This window comes from Pelodiscus sinensis, chromosome 11 (genome assembly GCF_052426305.1).
Source record: "Pelodiscus sinensis isolate ZL-2025 chromosome 11, ASM5242630v1, whole genome shotgun sequence".
Classification (NCBI taxonomy): Eukaryota; Metazoa; Chordata; order Testudines; family Trionychidae; genus Pelodiscus; species Pelodiscus sinensis.
In genome coordinates this window covers 12,363,452-12,383,542 of record NC_143062.1, presented here as the reverse complement: position 1 = coordinate 12,383,542, position 20,091 = coordinate 12,363,452, and the positions used below count along the sequence as shown (strand labels likewise).

General features: G+C 43.0%; 1 protein-coding gene across 1 annotated transcript; it reads left to right on the top strand.

Moving 5' to 3' along the window:
• The first annotated feature begins 278 nt into the window (after positions 1-278).
• LOC142831022 (uncharacterized) lies at positions 279-19,879 on the top strand. The gene is made up of 7 exons (XM_075939752.2): positions 279-393; positions 1,242-1,425; positions 4,949-4,991; positions 5,906-6,053; positions 6,889-7,232; positions 16,984-17,080; positions 19,599-19,879. Exons 2-7 carry the CDS (start codon positions 1,256-1,258, stop codon positions 19,637-19,639), a joined length of 843 nt encoding a protein of 280 aa, XP_075795867.2. The 5' UTR covers positions 279-393; positions 1,242-1,255; the 3' UTR covers positions 19,640-19,879.
• Positions 19,880-20,091: the final 212 nt, after the last annotated feature.

Sequence of the window (20,091 nt, the reverse complement as noted above, 5' to 3'; positions counted from 1 at the left end):
TTTATACCACACTAATGTACTGATTTTCTAAATGGAAACCACTTGTGCATGTGTAGTTTGCACCGCTTGCATATATTGGTTAGCCTCATTCCATGGGTTTATTTTACTTTTGACACCAATGTGGTATACACCAAAACTTCAGTCCTGCAAACACACAGATGATCAACTTTAAGCATTTGATGCCAATGAACTCTTCACTTGTTTAAAATTAAGAACACGTGTAAGTGATTGCAATATTAGGGCCTAAATTAACAATAGACAGAAATTTGTTATTACAGGAAATTGGCAGATTAGCATGTTTAGTTTTTTTCTATATAATGAAAATTGGGAAATAAAATGTTTCTGTTATTATAGAAAAGTAATAGTAAAGAAAACAAGAGTTTTAGAAACTTGGTATGGATTTAATGTTGTGACTATAGCATTTTAATTTTTTTTTCTGATAATTAAAAAATAGATAATGGATCACTCTGTGCTCTTAGCTTTGAGAATTGATAATAGGAAGAATATATTTTTTTGAAATTAGCTTTAGTCATTACATCTGCTGTTAAGACTCTATGCTGTGGAGAAAAATATGGTTAAGAATTACCCCTGTCTTTCCTTATGGAATAGTAGTTGTCTCTAACAAGTGTGTATTTAAACTGGGTTTATGTTAAGAATAGGCAGATAATTTTTGTTCTCCATAAAAATAAAACTGATAAGAGGCACTGGGGGGGGGGGGAAGAAGAGGAAACGGTGCTAGACTCATAATCTCTTGTATGTGTAGATTCCCTTCTATTAGATATACAGTATAGTAGACTATTATCTAAAAATATAGCTGGTAATTAGTAATAGTAACTGGCTAACCTTTCTTTAAAAAAAGTCTCAAATACTGAAAGCTGTATAGTCCTGTTGAAAGCAAACTTTTGTTACCACTGTTTTGAATCAGGCAACCAGGAATAATATTAATGATTATTCCTCACAAATTTGTATCTATAGGAATATATAGAACTAAGGAAACAGTTGAAAACTCAACATAGGTAATCTTGTTATTTTAAAGTTGGAGGTAGTCTTTTTACTTCTTAATAGATATTTAGTAAGACTACACTGGGTAATATGCTCTCAATGTGCTACAAGATAAAAATAATTCCTTAAGCAGACTTAGCAGGGATGTTAAAAATTAACAAAATTTCTTGATGTTGTATGAGGCAAATATTTATTCTGTACAAACACATTCACTAACTTTTTTTCTTCTATTGTTTCAGTATCTGTGTCTGAGATGCCTTCACCATTATCTGTGCCTCACACAAGTCTAACTTGTCCTGACCTTGGAATTTCACCTCCTCCACTTTATGTTTCTCAAATCACCCAAGAGAAAACTAAATGGAAAGGAAAATACAAAAGCAAAAAATTAAATAAAGATGACATTAGTTATCCGTGCAACTTCAGGTGAGTGAGAAAAGATCTCTTAATTATCTATGAAATGCTAAGTTGGCTTATGTTGGTCAGTGTAGAATCCAGTGGGACAAAAATAAGTATCTAACCTGCAAATTGCTTGGGTATCAAAGTTATTCAAGGAATCGAACAATTGTTTTTCAACAACTTTTGCATTGCTAATAAACATCCAAAATTTCCTTTCTTATTCTGTACTGGTCTTATGTATCCTAGGAAAGGATTAGGAATTAGTTTGACAAATTTTCAAATATTTTCACTGGGTTGCGAAGAGCTAAATGAGTATTTTACTACTAGCACCCAGTGTCTGCTCCAGCTATAATACAAGCAATCTCTGACTAAAAGTGAACATCAGCTTTTCATTTAGCTTTCAGAGTGCTTCACCACAGAGTGATGGGTGATTATGAAACTGCTGTTAAATAAATAATGTACACATGATACAGCAGTTAGGCATCTGTATGGGGCCATGGTATAAAGGCAACAGGCCAAAAAAAATCTGAAGTTCAACAAGGACAAGTGCAGAGTCCTGCACTTGGGACAGAAGAATCCCAAGCATTGTTACAGGCTGGGGACTGAATGGCTAAGTAGCAGTTCTGCAGAAAAGGACCTGGGGATTGCAGTGGCTGAGAAGCTGGATATAAGTCAACAGTGTGCCCTTGTAGCCAAGAAGGCTAATAGCATGTTGTTGTTGTTGTTGTTGTTCGTCCATCGTATTCGAAGAGGACCTTGACATCTAACGGGTTGTGGACTGTCCACGGTGTGTCTGCAAATGGCTGATAAGGCCGATACGGGCACGGAATGTTCTGCCACATGTCGGGCAGACATGTGTGGGCACCACTGTTGCAGCTTCTGCAACTCTGGCTTTATGGAGTGCTCGCTTCTCTTGTGCTATGGTTGTCCTTCTGGCTTCAGATGTTTGACAGCCTTGGTAGATCAGCGTGTGCCATGTTGATTAGTCTTGTGCCAGGGTCTCCCAGGAGGTGGTGTCAATATCCAGAGACTTGAGAGAGGCTTTAAGCGTATCTTTGTATCGCTTCTTTTGTCTCCCGTGCGATCGCTTCCCTTGAAACAGCTCACCATAGAAGAGCTGTTCATCAGCAGGGTGTAAACTGCTCTAGAAAGGACTTCTGTGTCTGGCACCTTATCCTGCCACTGGATCCTCAGAAGTCTGCGGAGGCAAATCGTGTGGAAGTGGTTCAGTTGCCTAGCGTGCCTCCTGTATACAGTCCAAGTCTCACTGGCATACATCAGGGTAGTTAACACTACTGCTCGATAGACTTTAAGCTTTGTAGCAAGGCTTATTCCACGGTGGTCCCACACTTTGGTCAGCAGTCTGCCGAATGCAGAGCTTGCCTTGGCGACTCTGCAGTTGACCTCGATGTCAATTGTCACTGAGCGGGAGAGGGTGCTGCCAAGATATGTAAATTGGTCTGCTGCTTGCAGCTTTTGGCCCTTCACTGTGATGGTGGGCACTTGATGTTGAGCTTTCGGAGCTGGCTGGTGCATCACTTCGGTTTTCTTTGTGTTGATGAGAAGGCCGAAGTTGTCGCATGCTGCTGCGAATTTGTCCATACTGGCTTGCATTTCCTGCTCTGATCCAGCATTCAGGGCGCAGTCATCTGCAAAAAGGAGATCTCGTAGCACAGTCTCCTTTATCTTGGTGACAGCCTGGAGTCTTCGCAGGTTAAACATATTAGGGTGCATTAGGAGGAGCATTGCCAGCAGATCCAGAGATGTCATTATTCCCCTTTATTTGGCTCTGAGGCCACATCTGGAGTATTGTGTCCAGTTCTGGGCCCCCTGCTATAGAAAGGATGTGGATGCATTGGAGAGGGTCCAGCGGAAGGCGCCCAAAATGATTAGGGGTCTGGAGCACATGACCTATGAGGAGAGACTGAGGGATTTGGGTTTTAGTTCACAGGAGAGAAGAGTAGGAGGGGGATTTGATAGCAGCCTTCAACTTCCTGAAGGCAGGTTCCAAAGAGGATGGAGACAGGTTGTTCTCAGTAGTGACACATGGCAGAACAAGGAACAATGGTCTCGTTACAGTGGGGGAGGTCTAGGTTGGCTATTAGTGAAACACTTTTTCCTAGGAGGGTGGTGAAGCACTGGAATGGGTTACCTAGGGAAGTAGTGGAGTCTCCATCCCTAGAGGTTTTTAAGTCCTGGCTTGACAGAGCCCTGGCTGGGTTGATTTAGTTGGGATTGGTCCTGCCTTGGGCAGGGGGCTGGACTTGATGACCTCCTGAGGTCTCTTCCAGTTTTATGATTCTAGCTGAAGGGGGGGGGGGGAATAGAATTTAGGATTCCTGAACCACAAGGGATGGCCCATCTGAAAATTGGGCCTCTTGGTGGCTTACCAGGTTGGACACCTAGAATCTACAGTTGCTCTTCAAAATCTTGGCCCTGAATTAGTTCTGATTGGACAAGAAGTAATATTTTTCTCAATATAAGGCAAAGTTAACTAGAAGATCAAATGCTACCAATAATACAAATATCTTGCTTTTAGAGATTTTTGCTTAAATCATTGTTAACACTACTTTTTGTACAAGCCCAAAGCTACTGATGTATTAGAGGAATGGTTGAAGTTGGAATACATTAATTTGGTCAAGCTTGTCTCCCTCCCCCCACACACTTATGCAAAATGAATTATCTTTAAAGGCCAATAAATTAGTCTTTCCTCTTCAACTTTTATTGGCTTTAGTTACTTCATATGGTAGGTGGCAAATAACACATCTGACTTCTCACATGAGTCCTATGATACAGTTGTTACTGAGTTCTTGAGCCCTTTTTAAGTTCCGGTTCTCTAATAAGAACCCCCTATAGGGCCAATACTGACTTAAGAGCTCTTAAGCATCTGTTTCTTCCAAAAGAGAATAGTTACTTGAGCTATAGGCCCTGTATAACTTCTGTGAAACCCCTCCTTGATCTGAGAGGGAGAACAGGGCTGAAGTTACTGTGGCTGTTTTGAATCTTTATAGCATGAGTGGTATGCAACAATGTGTGAGGACTGGCTTTCCAGAGTATCAAATACCAGAATGCATAAACACCACAGTACATGAAGTACTGCTGTTTGGCCAAGGATTTTTGTGTGACTCCTGCAATACAAGGCTCCAACAATGGAAAGTGTGAGGAAAGAGAAGGTGGGTCGTGTCAGTTTCCTCTTGGCCAGATGTTTCAAGAGGACATGCCTTAGTTACAACTAGTCAAAGGGAAACCACTAGAGACCCAAGAGCTCCTGACGCTTTTTGAATTGTTCTTTGTTTTTTGATAATGTGCCTAGAACATTACGGGGGTGGGGAGTGAGGAACATATCCATGCATGGGGCATGTGGTGAAGCTTCCATGATCACTTCAAATAAGGTTACCTTCAACATTCTAGAATTTGAGACTGACGTCTAGTATATTTCCAATATGCCTCAAACAAGGTGTATATGGTGGTGATTTGATTTACTTACAACTGTTACTAATCTCGTATCTTATGTATGTGGTGCTCAAATGAACAAATACTTTCTCCCTAGGCATTTGAGCCATTGGGGATGGACTCAGCCAACTGGATTTGCTGTAAGTATTTTCTGTCTTAGCTAACAATAGAACTGTCAAACATAACTGATAATACTTCTGCTTGTGTGGAACAACTTTTGAATCTAGAGTTAATGTTTGTTAACACTTAACGGTTCAATATTGTGATCATTAGTCTTGTATGGAATGGTCTTCAGCACCTGTAAGGAAGCGTGTGTGTGGAAAATGAAATGGAAAGGCCTTTTCTGTCTTGCTGAAAAGTGGCCAAAATGGACTGGCCGATGGGGGGTATATTGTTAAAGAAAGCTAATCCACTTAAGAGCTTTTAACTCTTCTTAGCAACATATATTTTAAAGGTACAAGAAACAGTAGATATCTATTACAAGTTAATGCATAAGACTTCAAAAAGCTTATTTCTCATACCTGGCTTTTAATAAAGATCTCTCGAAGACTGCATAGTCACTTGCACTATTTTATCCACTAATGTTTGACTCCTATGAAGCTACGAATAAATAAAAACTTGCTTCAGCATAAAGCTGCACTTACCTATCTTTAACATGAGTAATAGTGGAATGTGAACAAACTTCATCTACTGAAGGCTTTACACTAAATGCAATACAATTTGTGAACCTGGAGATTAATTGAAAATACTCAGTTTTCAAAGCCTGGTTTTTTAACCAGGGAGCTCCCCAACTTTTCTGTTAATTAGCTTAAATTTTGACTAATTTTCTGGAATCTAAAAAAATTGGTAGTCTGTTTCCAATAGTGTTGCTGAAATTTTCTCCTCACTACACTCCTTCCCTTCCAACCTCAGGAAGGGAAACCCAGATACATTAACCCTGCACTATTTAAGATCAGTGAGTGGAAAAATATCATCTGAAATAAGCTGGTCACGTGACAGCAAAAAAACAACCAAAAAAAACAACCTAAATTGACCCTTACCGATTGTCTTGCAGGCTATCTTGAATTCAGATCTGAAGAAGCTATTTGATCAGGCTGGTGTAACAGAAGATCATCTGAAAAACAAGAGAACCTCTGAAAAGATCTTCAAAATGATAGAGAGGAAAGGAGGAATAGAAGCTATACGGAAAGAGGCTCTGAGAGGTGCAAATAAAACTTTGATATAGCTTGAGTAAGCTACTACTTTGCCAATGTTTGAGCATTCACCTCATTACAGTAATACACTGGAATGAAGTAGACTCTACAAGCTTGCCTTGTTACAAAAGCAAGTAAGACATGACTTTGTAGATAAGGCTTGGAGGTGAGGGAAGGTTCGTTCCATGTTAATAGTGATTCTGTTGAGAGGCATTGCTAGTGCACAGGTAGTGCAAGTCTCAACGGTTGGGTTTGAGCTTGGCTAAAATACAAGGGTGCTCACATCTTCAGGTTTTGCTCTGGGCCTCAAGATGCGAGCTAACTATTGTAAAGATTAATAGCTAGATATCTGACCCTTTCTTTAGGGATGTGAATGGTTAACTGGTAAGCCTCACCCTTAATGGGTGTGGCTTACTGGTTCCAGTTAACTGGTGGGGCTGGAGCAGCTCCCCACTCACTGTGGGCAGAGGGCTGCTCTCACTCTGCAGGGCCCAGTGGGGGAGGGGAGGCATGCCAACCCAGCCAGAGCAACCTCTGATGTTGGCGTGCCTGACCTGGGTGTGCTGCAAGCTGGGGATGGGGGCAGGGTGGCCCCCCTGTGCAGCCCCCCCTTTAATCAGTTCACCAATTAAATGGGATTTTACATCCCTAGTATGTCTCATCCCTGTCCCCTTGCATCATACAACATGGTATGATATAAGTGCCTCGATTCTGCTTCTTTAAGATGTCTGATGTGCTTAAACTTTGCCAAACAAAGGGTAGTTGCTGAGGGATTGGTTGCGTAGAGGAGATCAATCTGAGAGCTCTGCTCTTAGACATTAAACTTAACTCTCTTTTTCTGCAGCGACATCTTCAAGATCTAGTTCTGCTCTGCTTCATTCTACATCCTCTTCAACTATCAGTCCTAGTATTGAACTTACTTCTAGCTCATCTCAAAGAGCTGATGGACTCAAATCAATTCAACTAGCATCTCCCTCTACATCAAATGCACTGTACCCTCCATGGAATGTCCCTTCAATTGTCATTGCACCGGCACTTCCAGTACTACCTCCCCTGTCTCCTAAGAGGACATCACCAGTGGATCTGCAAAGACAGACTCTTCATAAAATAAAGACTGAAAAGACCCCAACTACTCTGCATCAAAATGATCTAATGGGTCAGATCAGAAAGGGAATCCAGCTGAAATCGGCAAGTATATATTTTTTTAACCAGTACTAATTGATACTAATGAGTTGTGTTTCCCTGGAAGCTGTGTACTTGTGCAGCCACTTAGGAGAAATCATATGCCACCATAGCTATGTTCTGTGTTTCTCTTGCACATTCGCACATGCCTTGGTATACAAATATTTATTCTGCATGTGGATGGAAAAGATCCGAAGGAACATTGCAAATGAGTTTACAGGCTTTTCAGCAATAAGAGAAGCTAAGTGTGATGTATTGATATTAAGTGTGTAGAGGGGAGTATGGAATCTAAGGATGCAATTTAATACTTGGTATAGACCTACATTCCTGTTGTGCTACAATTAGGAAACTACATGTACATTGCACCATAGACCATCTCAGAATTTTCTTTTGAAAGGGTATCCAGTTTTCTATACCTTGAAAATAAGAATGTGAAAACTGCAAATAAGAAACTAAGCGTAGTATGGCATTTTATTGTGAAGTAGATGAACCCTTCCCCAGTCTTTGCCTCTAAGTGAAACTTGCTATGGAAGGTGTTGAGTAAGGAGAGCAGTGACTCCTCAGAACCTGAGTCAATGCAATGACAAGCAGTAAACTGATGTATTGAAAAGGTATCTTAGACAGAAATATAAAGTTAAACAATGAATGTGTTAGATCTCAATTGGCTAACACACAACAAAGGCAATTTTCCCTTTTGATATTCACATCTCCACATCAAATGTTGCAAATGAGAGGTGCCCACCCTGACTTAATGAGCCTTTTTAATAGTGGTCTTACAGTTGACAGAATTTCTTTTGCTGTTTATATACTCACCCCGGATTCTATAATTTCCACTCCAACTCATCTGAGGTAGGTTTTACTCACAAAAGCTCATGACCTACTAAATCTGCCAATTTCTAAGGTGCAACAAAACTCCTTATTTAATTTATAAATTGAAAATTATCAAAAAATGCTTGATGCGGAGTGGGACATTAGTCCCATAGTAGAGAACTGTCCCTAGAGTTAAGCAGTGAATTGTCATGTCCCCTATAGGGTTCTCTTACTTTAAATAACTCATGTTGACCATAAAGAAAAAACAAGGTTCATGCTAGCCAGTCTGTATGAGTACATTAAACAGCCTCTTGAGAAATGGCACATAGAATAGCCTAGGAGGGAATGCTTCCTAGAGACATGCCTCTTTTTCTGCTAAATGCATATATTAGTGATACGTGGACTTGCAATTGGTTACTCTAGAATTTTAGAAGATTAGGACTCAAACATCGGACTAGACCTTTTCTCACCCTGTTCAAATCAGGACCATCCTCAACTGGATCATTCAGCCATGGCTTAAAAACCACTAAGGATAGAGATTCTACCACCTCCCATTCCAGTGCGTCACCATTCTCCTAGTGAAGTAGTTTCTGAATATCCAACCTAGACCTTCCATGTTGCAACTGGAGAGCACTGCTCCTTGTTCTATCACTACTGAAAACAGCCTCTCTCCATCCTCCCTGGAACCCCCTTCAGGTTACTGAAGGCTGTTATCAAATTCCCCCTCACTCTCTCTGCACACTAAATAATCCTAGCTCCCTCAGTCTCTCCTCCTAAGTTGTACCCCAGCCCCCTAATTTTTATCCCATCCCCCTGCTGGGGACTCTAATTCCCCCACATCCTTTCTGTAATGGGGGACCCCAAACTGGATACGGACGGGAGGTCCTAGGCGTCCTAAGCAAACCGTGCAATCGGCACCCCCACCGGCAAACACCTCAGTGATATTGCGCCACCATTTGGCACCCCATTTAGCTTGGTGCCCTAGGAAACCGCCTAGTTCGCCTCTGTGGATGGGCTGCCCCTGGATATGGACAGATGTGGTGTCACTAGTGTTGAATAGAGGGGAATAATCATTTTCCTTGATCTGCTGGCAGTGCTCTTATAATGCAGCCCAATAATCCTTTTTGGCAACAAGGAGACCCTGACTCATATCCAGCTTCTCATCTACTGTAATCCCTGGGTCCTTTCTTAACCAGTTAGTTCCCAGCCTGGAGCAGTGCATGGGATTCTGCTGTCCTAAGTGCAGGACTCTGCTCTTATCTCGTTGAACCTCATCAGATTTCTTCTGACTCAATCCTCAAACGTGTCTAGGTTACTCTGAGCCCTCTGTCTACTCTCTAACATCATCTTCTCCTCCCTTCCCCCCATCTTAGTGTCCTCCACAACTTGCTGAGAATGCAATTCATGCCACCATCTAGATCAGGGCTTGACAAACCCCGGCTAGAGCTACTCGCCAGCCTCGCACCGTGCATGCGCCAGACTGGCACTGCGCATGCGTGAAGCGCCGGTGAATGGGGTGCACAGAGCGACTGGTTGAAATCTACTTGCCACGGGCGAGTAGATTCAGTGGTTTGTTTAGCTCTGCAGATGATGAAGATGTTGAACAAAGCCAGTCTCAGGACAGACTCCTGGAGTAATCCGTTTGATGCCAGCTGCCAACTAAACATCAAGTCGTTGATCACTTCCCATTGAATCTGACTAGCTAGCCAGCTTTCTAGTCACCTTCTAATCCATTTATCCAATCAATACTATTTTAATTGGCTGGCAAGAATACTATGTATCAAAGCTTTGCTAAAGTAAAGATATGTCCACTGTTTCCCTCCCCGCCGCCGCCAATTTCCACAGACTGTTCTCATCATAGAAGGCAATCAGTATGGTCAGGCATGGCTTCCCCTTAGGGAATCCATATTGACTTACTGATCACCTTCCTCTCCTTGAAAGTGTTTGCAAGTGGATTCCTTGAATACCTGGTCCATGGTGTGTTTTTTTTTTTTTTTTTTTTTTTTTTTCAGAGATTGAGGCTGAGTAGTTCCCCCAGACCCCTTTTTTTAAAGATAAGCACCATATTTATTATAATATATGGAAATATACCATCTCATAGAGCTGAAAAGAGTCCTTAGACCTGCTGTGAGGGCAGGAGACTGTACCATTCCTGACAGATTTGCCCCAGATCCCTAAATGGCCCCCCTGAAGGATTGAATTCACAACCCTGGGTTTAGCAGGCTAATGCTCAAACCACTGAGCTATCCTGCCCCCCTAGCGTCAGAGACCTCTCTGATCACCACGAGTTTTCAAAGATCGTGACCAGTGGCTTTGCAATCACGTTTGCCAACTCCCTTGGCACCTTCATATGCATTAGATCTGCCTCACAGAAAAGCTGGACATGCTCAAATCCATCATTTCACCACTAAGGATTGCTCACCTCCTCCATACTGTGCTGCAGTCTAGGAACTGACCGTGTTGAAGTACTTTGGCTTTTTCCACATTGATCCCTACTGAATGGGAAAGAGCCTCACGCTTTCCCTGACGTTGGGTTGGGTTGGTTTGTTTTGGGTTGGGGTGGGTGGGAGGGTTGGTTGGTTGGTTTGACAGACATAACCCTCCTTGTTATCCTTCACATCTCTTGCTGAGTGGGTAGGCTGACTTACAAAGGCACATTCTGAGTCAGAGGCAGAAGTGAAAAGAATACAGGAGTCCAAACTTCTGTTCTGCTTTGGTCTAAAGTTGAGCTGCACTTCCAAAACTGTTAGTGGAAATCTTGCAAAAGTAGGCTTTCTGCTGGTGCGCCAGGTGACGTTTTAGTCAGTACTCAAGCCCTGTCCACCAAACAGCCTCAGGCTGAAGATGTTTGGCAATGGCTGTACTATGCAGCTTACAGCCACACAGCTGCAGTCCTACAGCTGAGTTGCTCTAAGCTTTCTAGCATGGCACTCGGAGCTGATGGAAGGGAGCTCTCCCCCTGAGCACTAGTAGCATGTCAGTTGGAGAAGCTCTGCCATTGATACAGTGCTGCTTAAACTGGCTCTCAGGTTCATGTCACAGTCCCAGCACTAGTTTCTGAATTGCCATTACAAGCCAAGTACTACCTCCTCTGCAATTAATGCCCCCTCCCCCAGCAATAGAATTACACCAATCTAACAAGCATTATTGTAACTGCTCCATGTGTGTTTTTTTTGGGGGGGAGGAGGGTTGTTTTTGGGTTTTTTTGCATACGAAGCTCTTCGTTACATGGGAAAGCTTATGGCACAGCCATGTGTCCTAGGATGCCATGAGGTACCTCTGTCCCTCAGGGCACATGAGACAAGCCAGGTCCCCAAAGCGTTATGCGGCTGTGGGCTTTGCAGGGCTGCAGTCTGGTATGTTAAGTGAGAGACTCTGAAGACTGCTCCCACATTGTAACTGGAGCCAGAAGACACTGTGTTGGTGTAGGTGGAATCTTAACCCCCCTCACCCCGTTCTCAGCCAATTTCGGGATTATTAGATCGTGGCTGAATTGTCTTGCCTATTTGTTCTGCTCATGCACACTGATCAAAGTGCTACCGCAGAACTCTTCTGGGCAGCTGGGTGTTTAATGAGCCCACAGACCAGCTACAGGGCGAGTGCACCCGTCACTGGCTAAACTGAACACTTTCTACCAGTTTCCTGAAACTCGAGGGAAATAGTTCAGCTTGGGAAACATCTCCCCCCGCCCCCTCCTCTTCCCCCTGTATGACCTCAGGTGGCATGGATGCAGACCAGAGTCTCCACCTCTGCGATGGAGTCCTTTGCCCCAGATACTCCGTGCTTTTGAAATACGCACATTGTGCTCTGAACAGAGGCTTGTCTGTATCCCCTGCCTTGCCTTCTGGGAACTACAGGCACTTAACTCCACTCTTGCTGGAAGGATTTGACTGTCAGCTGTCATGTCTCACCCACAGTCTTGTGGGAAAGACAATTTACCTTCTAGCATGGAGCATGACTGCCCTTCACAGGAAGGAGAAGGAGTGACAGTTTGCATGGATTCCTTTGGCAAAAACCTCCCGAGACAGGCTCTTGAAGCTCGCTGCTAATAATTTTACCGACCCGAAATCTGTCAGCAACATTCACTTCACGGTCAAGCATGTGTCTGGGCTGAACAGCCATGTAGCTGATGGTCTCTCATTCTCTGAAAGCCATGGAAGTGCCAGAGAAGAGGTGGGCAGCATTGAGTCTTGGGTGCTGAAAACAGGCTCTACAGCCAAAGGAGCGTGTGCACCATCCACCTTTTTAGCTTACTCAGTGGCATTTGAGTTTTGGGATGGATGTTGAAGGTCGTCTGGTGCTTCTGGGATAGGCAAGTCCCTAACCTGGGTGGTTCATGGCCTTGCACAGGTAACTGGCTATTTGTGGTGGTCTTACTGAAGGTCACCTACACCCTCTCCTGGGAATTCATGACTCCTAGGATGCAGGAGGATTGAACCTAGGCTGCTGGGGGACAGGCCAGCATTAAACCAGTGACCTTGCTGATCCTTATGCAATTAATTCAGGTTCTTCCTTGGGTCTGGAGGTGAGGCTGTAGTATTTCTTCAGGGTCAGTAAGTTATTTTCCTAGTGCCAAAGGAGACTTTGGGACCAGCTCTTGAACGTGCAGTGGAGAGATGGCACCAATCACAAATGGGTCAAATTGGGGCTGGCTCTTGCTCTGCCCTGCCTTGAGGGTAACCTGTGTCCTGTCAGTACTGCTGGCATATGGGGCTCAGTGGCCACCTGGGGAGGGTTCCCTGCTCCTGCAAGGGGCCTCGGGAAGCGCGGGGCCCAGGGCAGCCGCCCCGCTTGCCTTGCCATAAATCCGCCGCTGGCCATAATCACGACTGGCTTTTCACAATGTCTGCTTTCCCTCCCTCCATCTCTACTGTAGAAAGTATCTGTGTGTGCCCACAGCTGGGGATATGGGAGCCCAGCATTGTGCACAGGGCTTAAAAGAAAGGGAATCTCCCAGCAAAGGGCTTGTCAGGACAAACCAGACATCCTTGTCTATCTAGGATGAACTGGGAATGTGCTATGGGCTCCAATTGATCTGGGAGGCTAATTGGGTTAGTGGACTTCTGACTGACTGGTTCCCTGCTGTGGGGATAGTATGGTTGGGCATTCTAGCCAACAGGGTTGAGTGGACAGTCAACCCAGGAAGCTGGATAAGGCCTAGAGGAAAGCCAGTTTGAAAGGATCAGTATGGCTGGAGTCCTGAGGTATCAGAGGTAGAGAGCAGCCGAGACTTATCATAGGGATGGTTGTTCCTGGATAACTTCAGTTTTGGGTTGGCAGAACTCTTAGGTAAGTATGGAGTGGGGTGGAGGCATCCAAGCTGATGCTGGTGTCGTCTTGTGACCAGTACCCAGGGCAGGAACTCACGGGTGTAGACACAAGGTAACAGCATTCTGAGGGCATGAGTGTTGTCTAACCCCAGGGGCAAATGGGAGCCCCGGGCTGGGGCTGTACTTCTGAAGGACCATCCCACTTGAGTGAGGCACTGGCTGGGGGATCAAAGTCCCGTCTTGCCACAACCCCTGAAAGCAGGAGGGATGCTAGTGGGCAAGTGGGGGCTCCCAGGGCCCCTTCCAGTGCTGTGATTGCTTCCCTTTGTGGTGGAAGCCCTCCGGAATCGGCAAAGGTCAATGGAGCTTGAGTGCTGTACTTCAGCTTTCCACCTGTACTGGAATGCAGTGGAGGAGCCGTGTAACTCTTGGATTAACTGTGCAAAATTGAAACTCTGAATATGGGATGAAGTCTACAATAATTCTATTCATCCTTAAGTGTTGCGTACTGCACCAGCCTGTGGACCACACGTGACCGAGCAGGGTTATCCGCTGGTGGGCATGAGACATCTTTGCTCAAGCTGAATGCCTGAAGGCACATTCCTCCCCCCTCCATCATCCTCCTAAGAGTTGTGATTTGCCAAACCCAGCCAATGGAAGCTGCAGGAAGTGATGGGCCACAGGGATATCCTGACCACCACTTCCCACAGCTCCTAGTGGCCAGGAATGATGACCCACGGCCACTGGAAGCTGCATAAGGCTGTGTCTGGGGATGGTCAATGTAAACAAAATACCTCGAGGCCACAAATGGATAACCCCAATGGAATTTCCATCGACTACTCGATCAGTAGATAAGGGGTGGGATGGGGTGCTTGCTCTCTCTGCTGTGCCTCTGCCTTGTAAATGTAGTGAGACCAGGCGGCTCTTACTACCACATTTAAAAGGCAGAAGACCAGCAGGGGCTCAAGCAGTCCCCTCTCGCCTGGGGTTCTGCCTCTCCCTTTGAAATGTAGGCAGTGCAGGGAACCCGGAGCCCGGGGGCTCTTGCTACATTTCAAAGGGAGAGGCCCAGCAGTCAGATGGGGGCAAGTGGGGACTGCTTCAATCCTGCTCACACTGTTTCCCTGCTATGCTTCTACCCCCATGGACAAGATGCTGGGGGGGAGGGGGAGCTGGCTTTTAAGATGGCTTCCCCCAGCGTGGGCTCCTGCTACTCCCATAGCTGCGGCTCTCTGATAGGGCCAGCATGCGGGAAGCAGGGGAGGAGTGACTAATCGAGTAACTACTTGACTAACCTGATAAGCATATGCTTAATTGGAAGTTGACCAGCGGCTTACATCCCTACTCTGCACCAAGGCAATTGCCACCTAATCCTAGAAGATTGTTGATTATATATTGGCTTTGGGTAGGTTTTTGCATTTAAACATCATGCATCTGTGATGGGTTGTGTTTATGCATCAGTATTTCAGTTTTTAAACTCGACTGTAGACTATGACTGTTTTGACTTTGAAAGAAATAACTAACCTCACAGTTGTAGGAACAAAACCTAAATTGGTAACATGTGTGAGATGCCCTTTTTTACTTTACTGCTGATGCTTGCTGAGTAGTGTCCAGTGAGCTCTGATGCTCTAGCAGTTACATAGCAAACATGTCTTGGCAGCTACAAGCTTGTTTTGATTCCCTTGTGGCAGAAAAAAATACAAATAAATCCTACTAAGCCTAGTGGCTGGCAACTATCAAAGCTGCTTCCTTGGAAAAAAGCTGGTTCTTGACCTACTCACTCTAGCTAGAGTGCCTGGAGCAACTGCAGCTCCCTTTCAGAGATAAAAGGTTTCTCTGATGATCCAAGCTCTTCACTGTGGTAGACCAATCAGTCTACAAAACTAGGTGGCTTTTCATAAATGCCTTTCCTTCTGGGAGGAATTGTTCCTTCCCATTGAAAAGGCTTTGTAATACCGGGAGGGTCGATAATTTATCTGCAAGCAGATCTGCGTCCCTCTTGTTACCGCTTTCTGCAGCGTTCCCTTGTGAATTGCCTGCACCAGATTCAGGTATGTCCTAAATACAAGTTCTTAGGGGCAAAGTATGAGCCTACTGCTCAAATCCCCCCAAGTGAGTAAAGTGTTTTTTTTTTTCCATCCTGCAGTTAAATTTGGACAAATAGTCTTATCTGTAATAGCTGAGGAAGTTTCATCCCTAACATGAAAAGGGTCAGGGCTGGGTCCTGTGAACTGACTGAGGCTTTACTTAAAGCATCTCTTCCGAATTTCCCAGAGTTTTTTTAGTGTAAAACTAAATAAACAGGGATTCCAAATGCTCATACTTGCATCATTTTTTTGGCCAGGTTTTTTTTCCTGTTAATAGTTTAAAGTAAACATATGCACATAGTATAATTACTTGCTCTGAAAACAACTTGAGTATTCCCACCTCACATCTGGAGATGACTTCCTCATATTAAAGCAAAACTTTCCCTGAAAAAATCATAAGATTGTTAATTCCTAGGTAAGTTATAGTCTAATAGCCATAAACCTCGATGCTAGTTTATTTATATACTCCTGTGAGGTATCTTTAGCAGAAGCTTGCTTATCTAATTGGGAAGCTCATTCAAATAGTCCTTAGCATAAAGATTTGTTCATGTCTGTGTAGACACTGCCTCGTAACACTAACCTCTTTCATGATAACTGTTAGTAGCACCTATTGCACTGGGTCAGACAAGACAACAAAAGCCAGGAGTTGCAGTGGCTTCTGTTTCAAAGCTTCTCTGGTCTCCTTCAAGGACAGTAACAAAGACTGTCTGTAAAAGGGAGACAGGAGTGAGCACCACATGGTGTTGTGGATGGAAAGTGCAGCCTTGCCAGGTCCTAACCTGGAATTCTGTCTCTTACCAGAGTGTCCATGTTCTTCGTCCAGTGTCCATTTATAGCACAGGACTGCAGATCAGGTTGATGAATGGCTGATGGATTGTAACTGAAGTCCGTGTTCTAAGGCAAGAGTCAAAGACTTAAGTCATTTTCTCACTGCCTATGCTGTGATAAGATAAACAGGCTTGGCATATCTGCATTTATAGTGAAGCTATCCCTCCTCCCTATATTACAAAGCTTTTTGTAGAGCAGGAAACTCCTGGGAGGAGAAACACTACTTAATTTTGTAGACAGATATTCAAAATAGTGAACATGTGGCTTGGAGCATCAAACAAACTATTATCTCTTGAAGAGCTGCAGCTGCTCCAAACACTCCACCTAAACTTAGTTTCCTTCCTTCTGCCCTTGTGTGGCTATTCAGAATATATTCAGTCCTTCTAGGTGGCTTTCTAAATGCATATATCTGAAGCTGTACTGAAATCATGGAGTAGCGAGGCAGAACTAGTTCTTCCACTATTGACCTGAAATAGCCAAAGAAGGGAATAAGTTATTGGCTAATACCAGACTGGCTTGAAATATGGTACCTGGTTTCTAGCTGTAACACTCTCCAAAGTTAATGCAGAGTTGAACTAAACAGATTTAATTCCTTTTGGCCAACTAGTTCATCCTGAAAACATATTGAATCTTCAGTAAATACATTCTTGCCCCACTTTGTAACTAGTAACTTCGTATTTCTGATCATGGTAGTTCCATCACTACAGTAAGAGCTTCGTTATACAAATCAAAATGATCACTCCTGTTAATCTATTTAAACAGGTGACTCCAACATCACCGCAGTCACCCAGTGACGGAGGAATAGTAGCTGCTCTTAGGGATGTTATTCAGAAGAGACATAAGGCCCTTTACTCTTCAGGTATGCTTATAAAATATTTTCTCTTTGCTTAGAAAGCTTGTTTTATGCATCTCTTGTTAAATTAGGGAACTTTACCAACATTTATTGGTATAATTGAATGAACCACTAGTGTGCTCAGCCAAACTTGTTTAAAACCCTTTCAGCTTGGTTCTAGAAAAGTTCATAGTCTCAATTTATTCTGGATCTCTGAGAGGTGAGCATGGATTTGGAGCATTACTTGTAGACTAGAATTTAATACAAAGTTTAAAATCTTAGTCTAGTATCTCTTACAGAGGAAACTTCATGAACTGGTGAGTAATACTGGAGTAAATGCAAAAATACCTTAGACTTCGCTCTGAATTACTTATTGCTGGAATGACACTGAGAGATGATGATAGCTTGCGTGTTTATAAGGAAAGTGGTCAAAACAAACTATCAACCAAGTACAGGCAAAGGAAAAAGGGGTGCAACAGAAAAGCAATTAATTATCTGTACCAGATTAATATTTCTGTTTTAAGACTATATAGGTAGCTTGCTTAATGATAGCTGAGTCTCTTTAGGACTTGCTCATCACTGTAAACCAAAACTCCTGGTTGCCCTAGCCAGGCTGAGAATGTTGTAGTAGCAGCAGCAAAGTTACTAATGAATTTACCCCAATTACTATCTTTCACCCCAGCTGCTCCTGGAGGGGGAAGGGGTTGGTAGGCTATTTGGACCATCTAGTATAATGCCTGCAATCACACTTGTATGCAGGTTTAATTGTTCTACTTATTTATACCCAAAAGTTAGAACTAGTTAAATATTGTTCTCCCCCGCCACCCGCAGCCTATCTTACATCTATGCAGTAATCACAACTTTATCATAACAGTTTAGAATTTTTTTCAAATCTCCCATACTGATAATTTTTCCCCTGCATTTGCCCTTCATATAATAATGGGGCTGTGCAGATTGGTAGGTAGGAGGAGAGATTAAGTCCTTAATCTCAGTATTTTTTTTTTTTTTTTTAATTTTTGGGAATGCAGCAATGTTGCAAGTATTAGTCTGATTTATAGAAGGGAAACATGCATGTGCCTTTTCGGATTCAAAACAAATTGAGCTACTGCTTTTGACCTGAAAATAGACTCTTTGTAGAAAGGCCTCTAAGGCTGTGTCTAGACTGCATCTCTTTTCCAGAAAAGGGAAGCAAATTAGACACATCGCAATTGCAAATGAAGCGGGGATTTAAATCCCCCTGCTTAATTTGCATAAAAATGGCTGCCACTTTTTTCCAGCTCTGAGCTTTGCCGTAAAAAAGCGCCAGTCTAGATGCGGATCTTTCGGAAAATAAAGCCTTTTCTGAAAGATCTTATTCCTTATTTTATTTTCCCGAAAGATCCGCGTCTAGACTGGCGCATTTTTCTGGCAAAGCTCCGAGCTGGAAAAAAGCGGCAGCCATTTTTATGCAAATGAAGCAGGAGGATTTAAATCCCTGCTTCAATTGCAATTGCGATGTGTCTAATTTGCTTCCCTTTTCTGGAAAAGGGATGCAGTCTGGACACAGCCTAAGGGTATATTTACACTGCATGCTTATTTAGAAATAGCATGTCTACACTGCAGGGAAGTCTAAGGCAGGTTTCCCTAATATAGATGTGCTATCTTGCTTTAGAGCCCCAGGAAGCACAGGGGAGGAATAACTTAGAATGGCCCTGCTGAGGGGCTATTTCAGAATAGCAGCAGTGGAGCATCTACATGCACCATATTTCAGAATAAGTGTTATTCCTAACAGAACAAGGTTTACGGATTTCAGAATTATTTCAAAACAATGGAATGGCTGTGCAGATGTTCACATGGTTATTTAGAAATAACTATCTTGAAATAACGGTGAAATGTAGATGAACCCTAAGTTAGTATCCCAATTTGTGTCTTATTACCCTCCTCCTTCCCTGCCTTTTGGATTGGTAACTTGATACTGTGATAGCTTACTCCCTTAATTCTATGGAATGCCACTCTTTGATGTGACTTTCAGGCTGACTTGCAGGAAGAATCTTCTGGAGATAAACTTGAAACCCTTAAAGTCCTAAAGGCCCTACATCACTCAAATCACTAAGTTTTATAAGTAGTTACTAAATGAGGAGGTATAAACTCTAATTTGAGTTGAGAGCTATGGGGAAAAATATGCCTGTCTTGTATTGTCCGCAAGCTAATCATCAAGCACTCTTAAGTGTGTGTCTACACACACATCGTGTGTGTCTACACTCCAAGCCTTTATTTCAAAATGTCAAGCTGGATGACTTCTTACTCCTCGTAAAATGAGGGTTACCATGAGTTGGATTAAGGTAAATCGGAGTGTTCTTCCTTCAACTTCCTGTGTTGATAGCTGAAGTCCAAACACCACCAAAAGCTGAAATAAGCTATGTCAATTGTGTAGCTTAAGTTGAATAGCTTATTCCAACTTTAGCCCTGTTTTGTAGATGTGCTCTTAATGAAGCTGATAAGAGGTTTTTTAGAATTTGCTTGCCTTGTATGGGACAGCAATACATTCTACAACTGATTTTTGCAGGTGAGGAGACTGAGTCAGAGAATGAAGAATGGAAAGACTGAAAGGTTACATTTCCTTGAGATATAAGAAAATCCCAAGCAAACATGGGTACCCCCCCCCATCTCCTCCAAGTGGAGAGTGCAAGTTTTTTCCCCATTCGGTTACTTTTGTGTAAATACATCTAACATTTTGAGATTTTTTTTTTCCCCCCTCGGGATTTTAAACCACTAGCTTTCAAATGTGCTAGTATGGTGTGTTAAATAAATAAATAATCTTTTTTTAAAGTGCTTTATTTTACTACATGATTAAAACAATACAGAAAACTCCATTGGAAAACAAACCCTTAAATTATTTACTTCAAATATTTATACTTCAACAGATGACTTTAGATACGTAAAATTAGTCATGAGCATCCATGCAATAGTTCTGTTTTGTTTGTTTTGTTTTAAAAGGCATGGGGGAGGGAAACTTTTCACTTAAACTTTTAAGGACTATTTTCTGCTTCCATTGAAGT

Bases quoted from the DNA above. Each gene is read 5' to 3' on its own strand.
- LOC142831022 (XM_075939752.2), top strand. From the start codon at position 1,256: ATGCCTTCACCATTATCTGTGCCTCACACAAGTCTAACTTGTCCTGAC. The intron at 4,992-5,905 runs GTAAGTATTTTC...ATTGTCTTGCAG, and splicing joins CTCAGCCAACTGGATTTGCT to GCTATCTTGAATTCAGATCT. The intron at 6,054-6,888 runs GTGCAAATAAAA...CTTTTTCTGCAG, and splicing joins ACGGAAAGAGGCTCTGAGAG to CGACATCTTCAAGATCTAGT.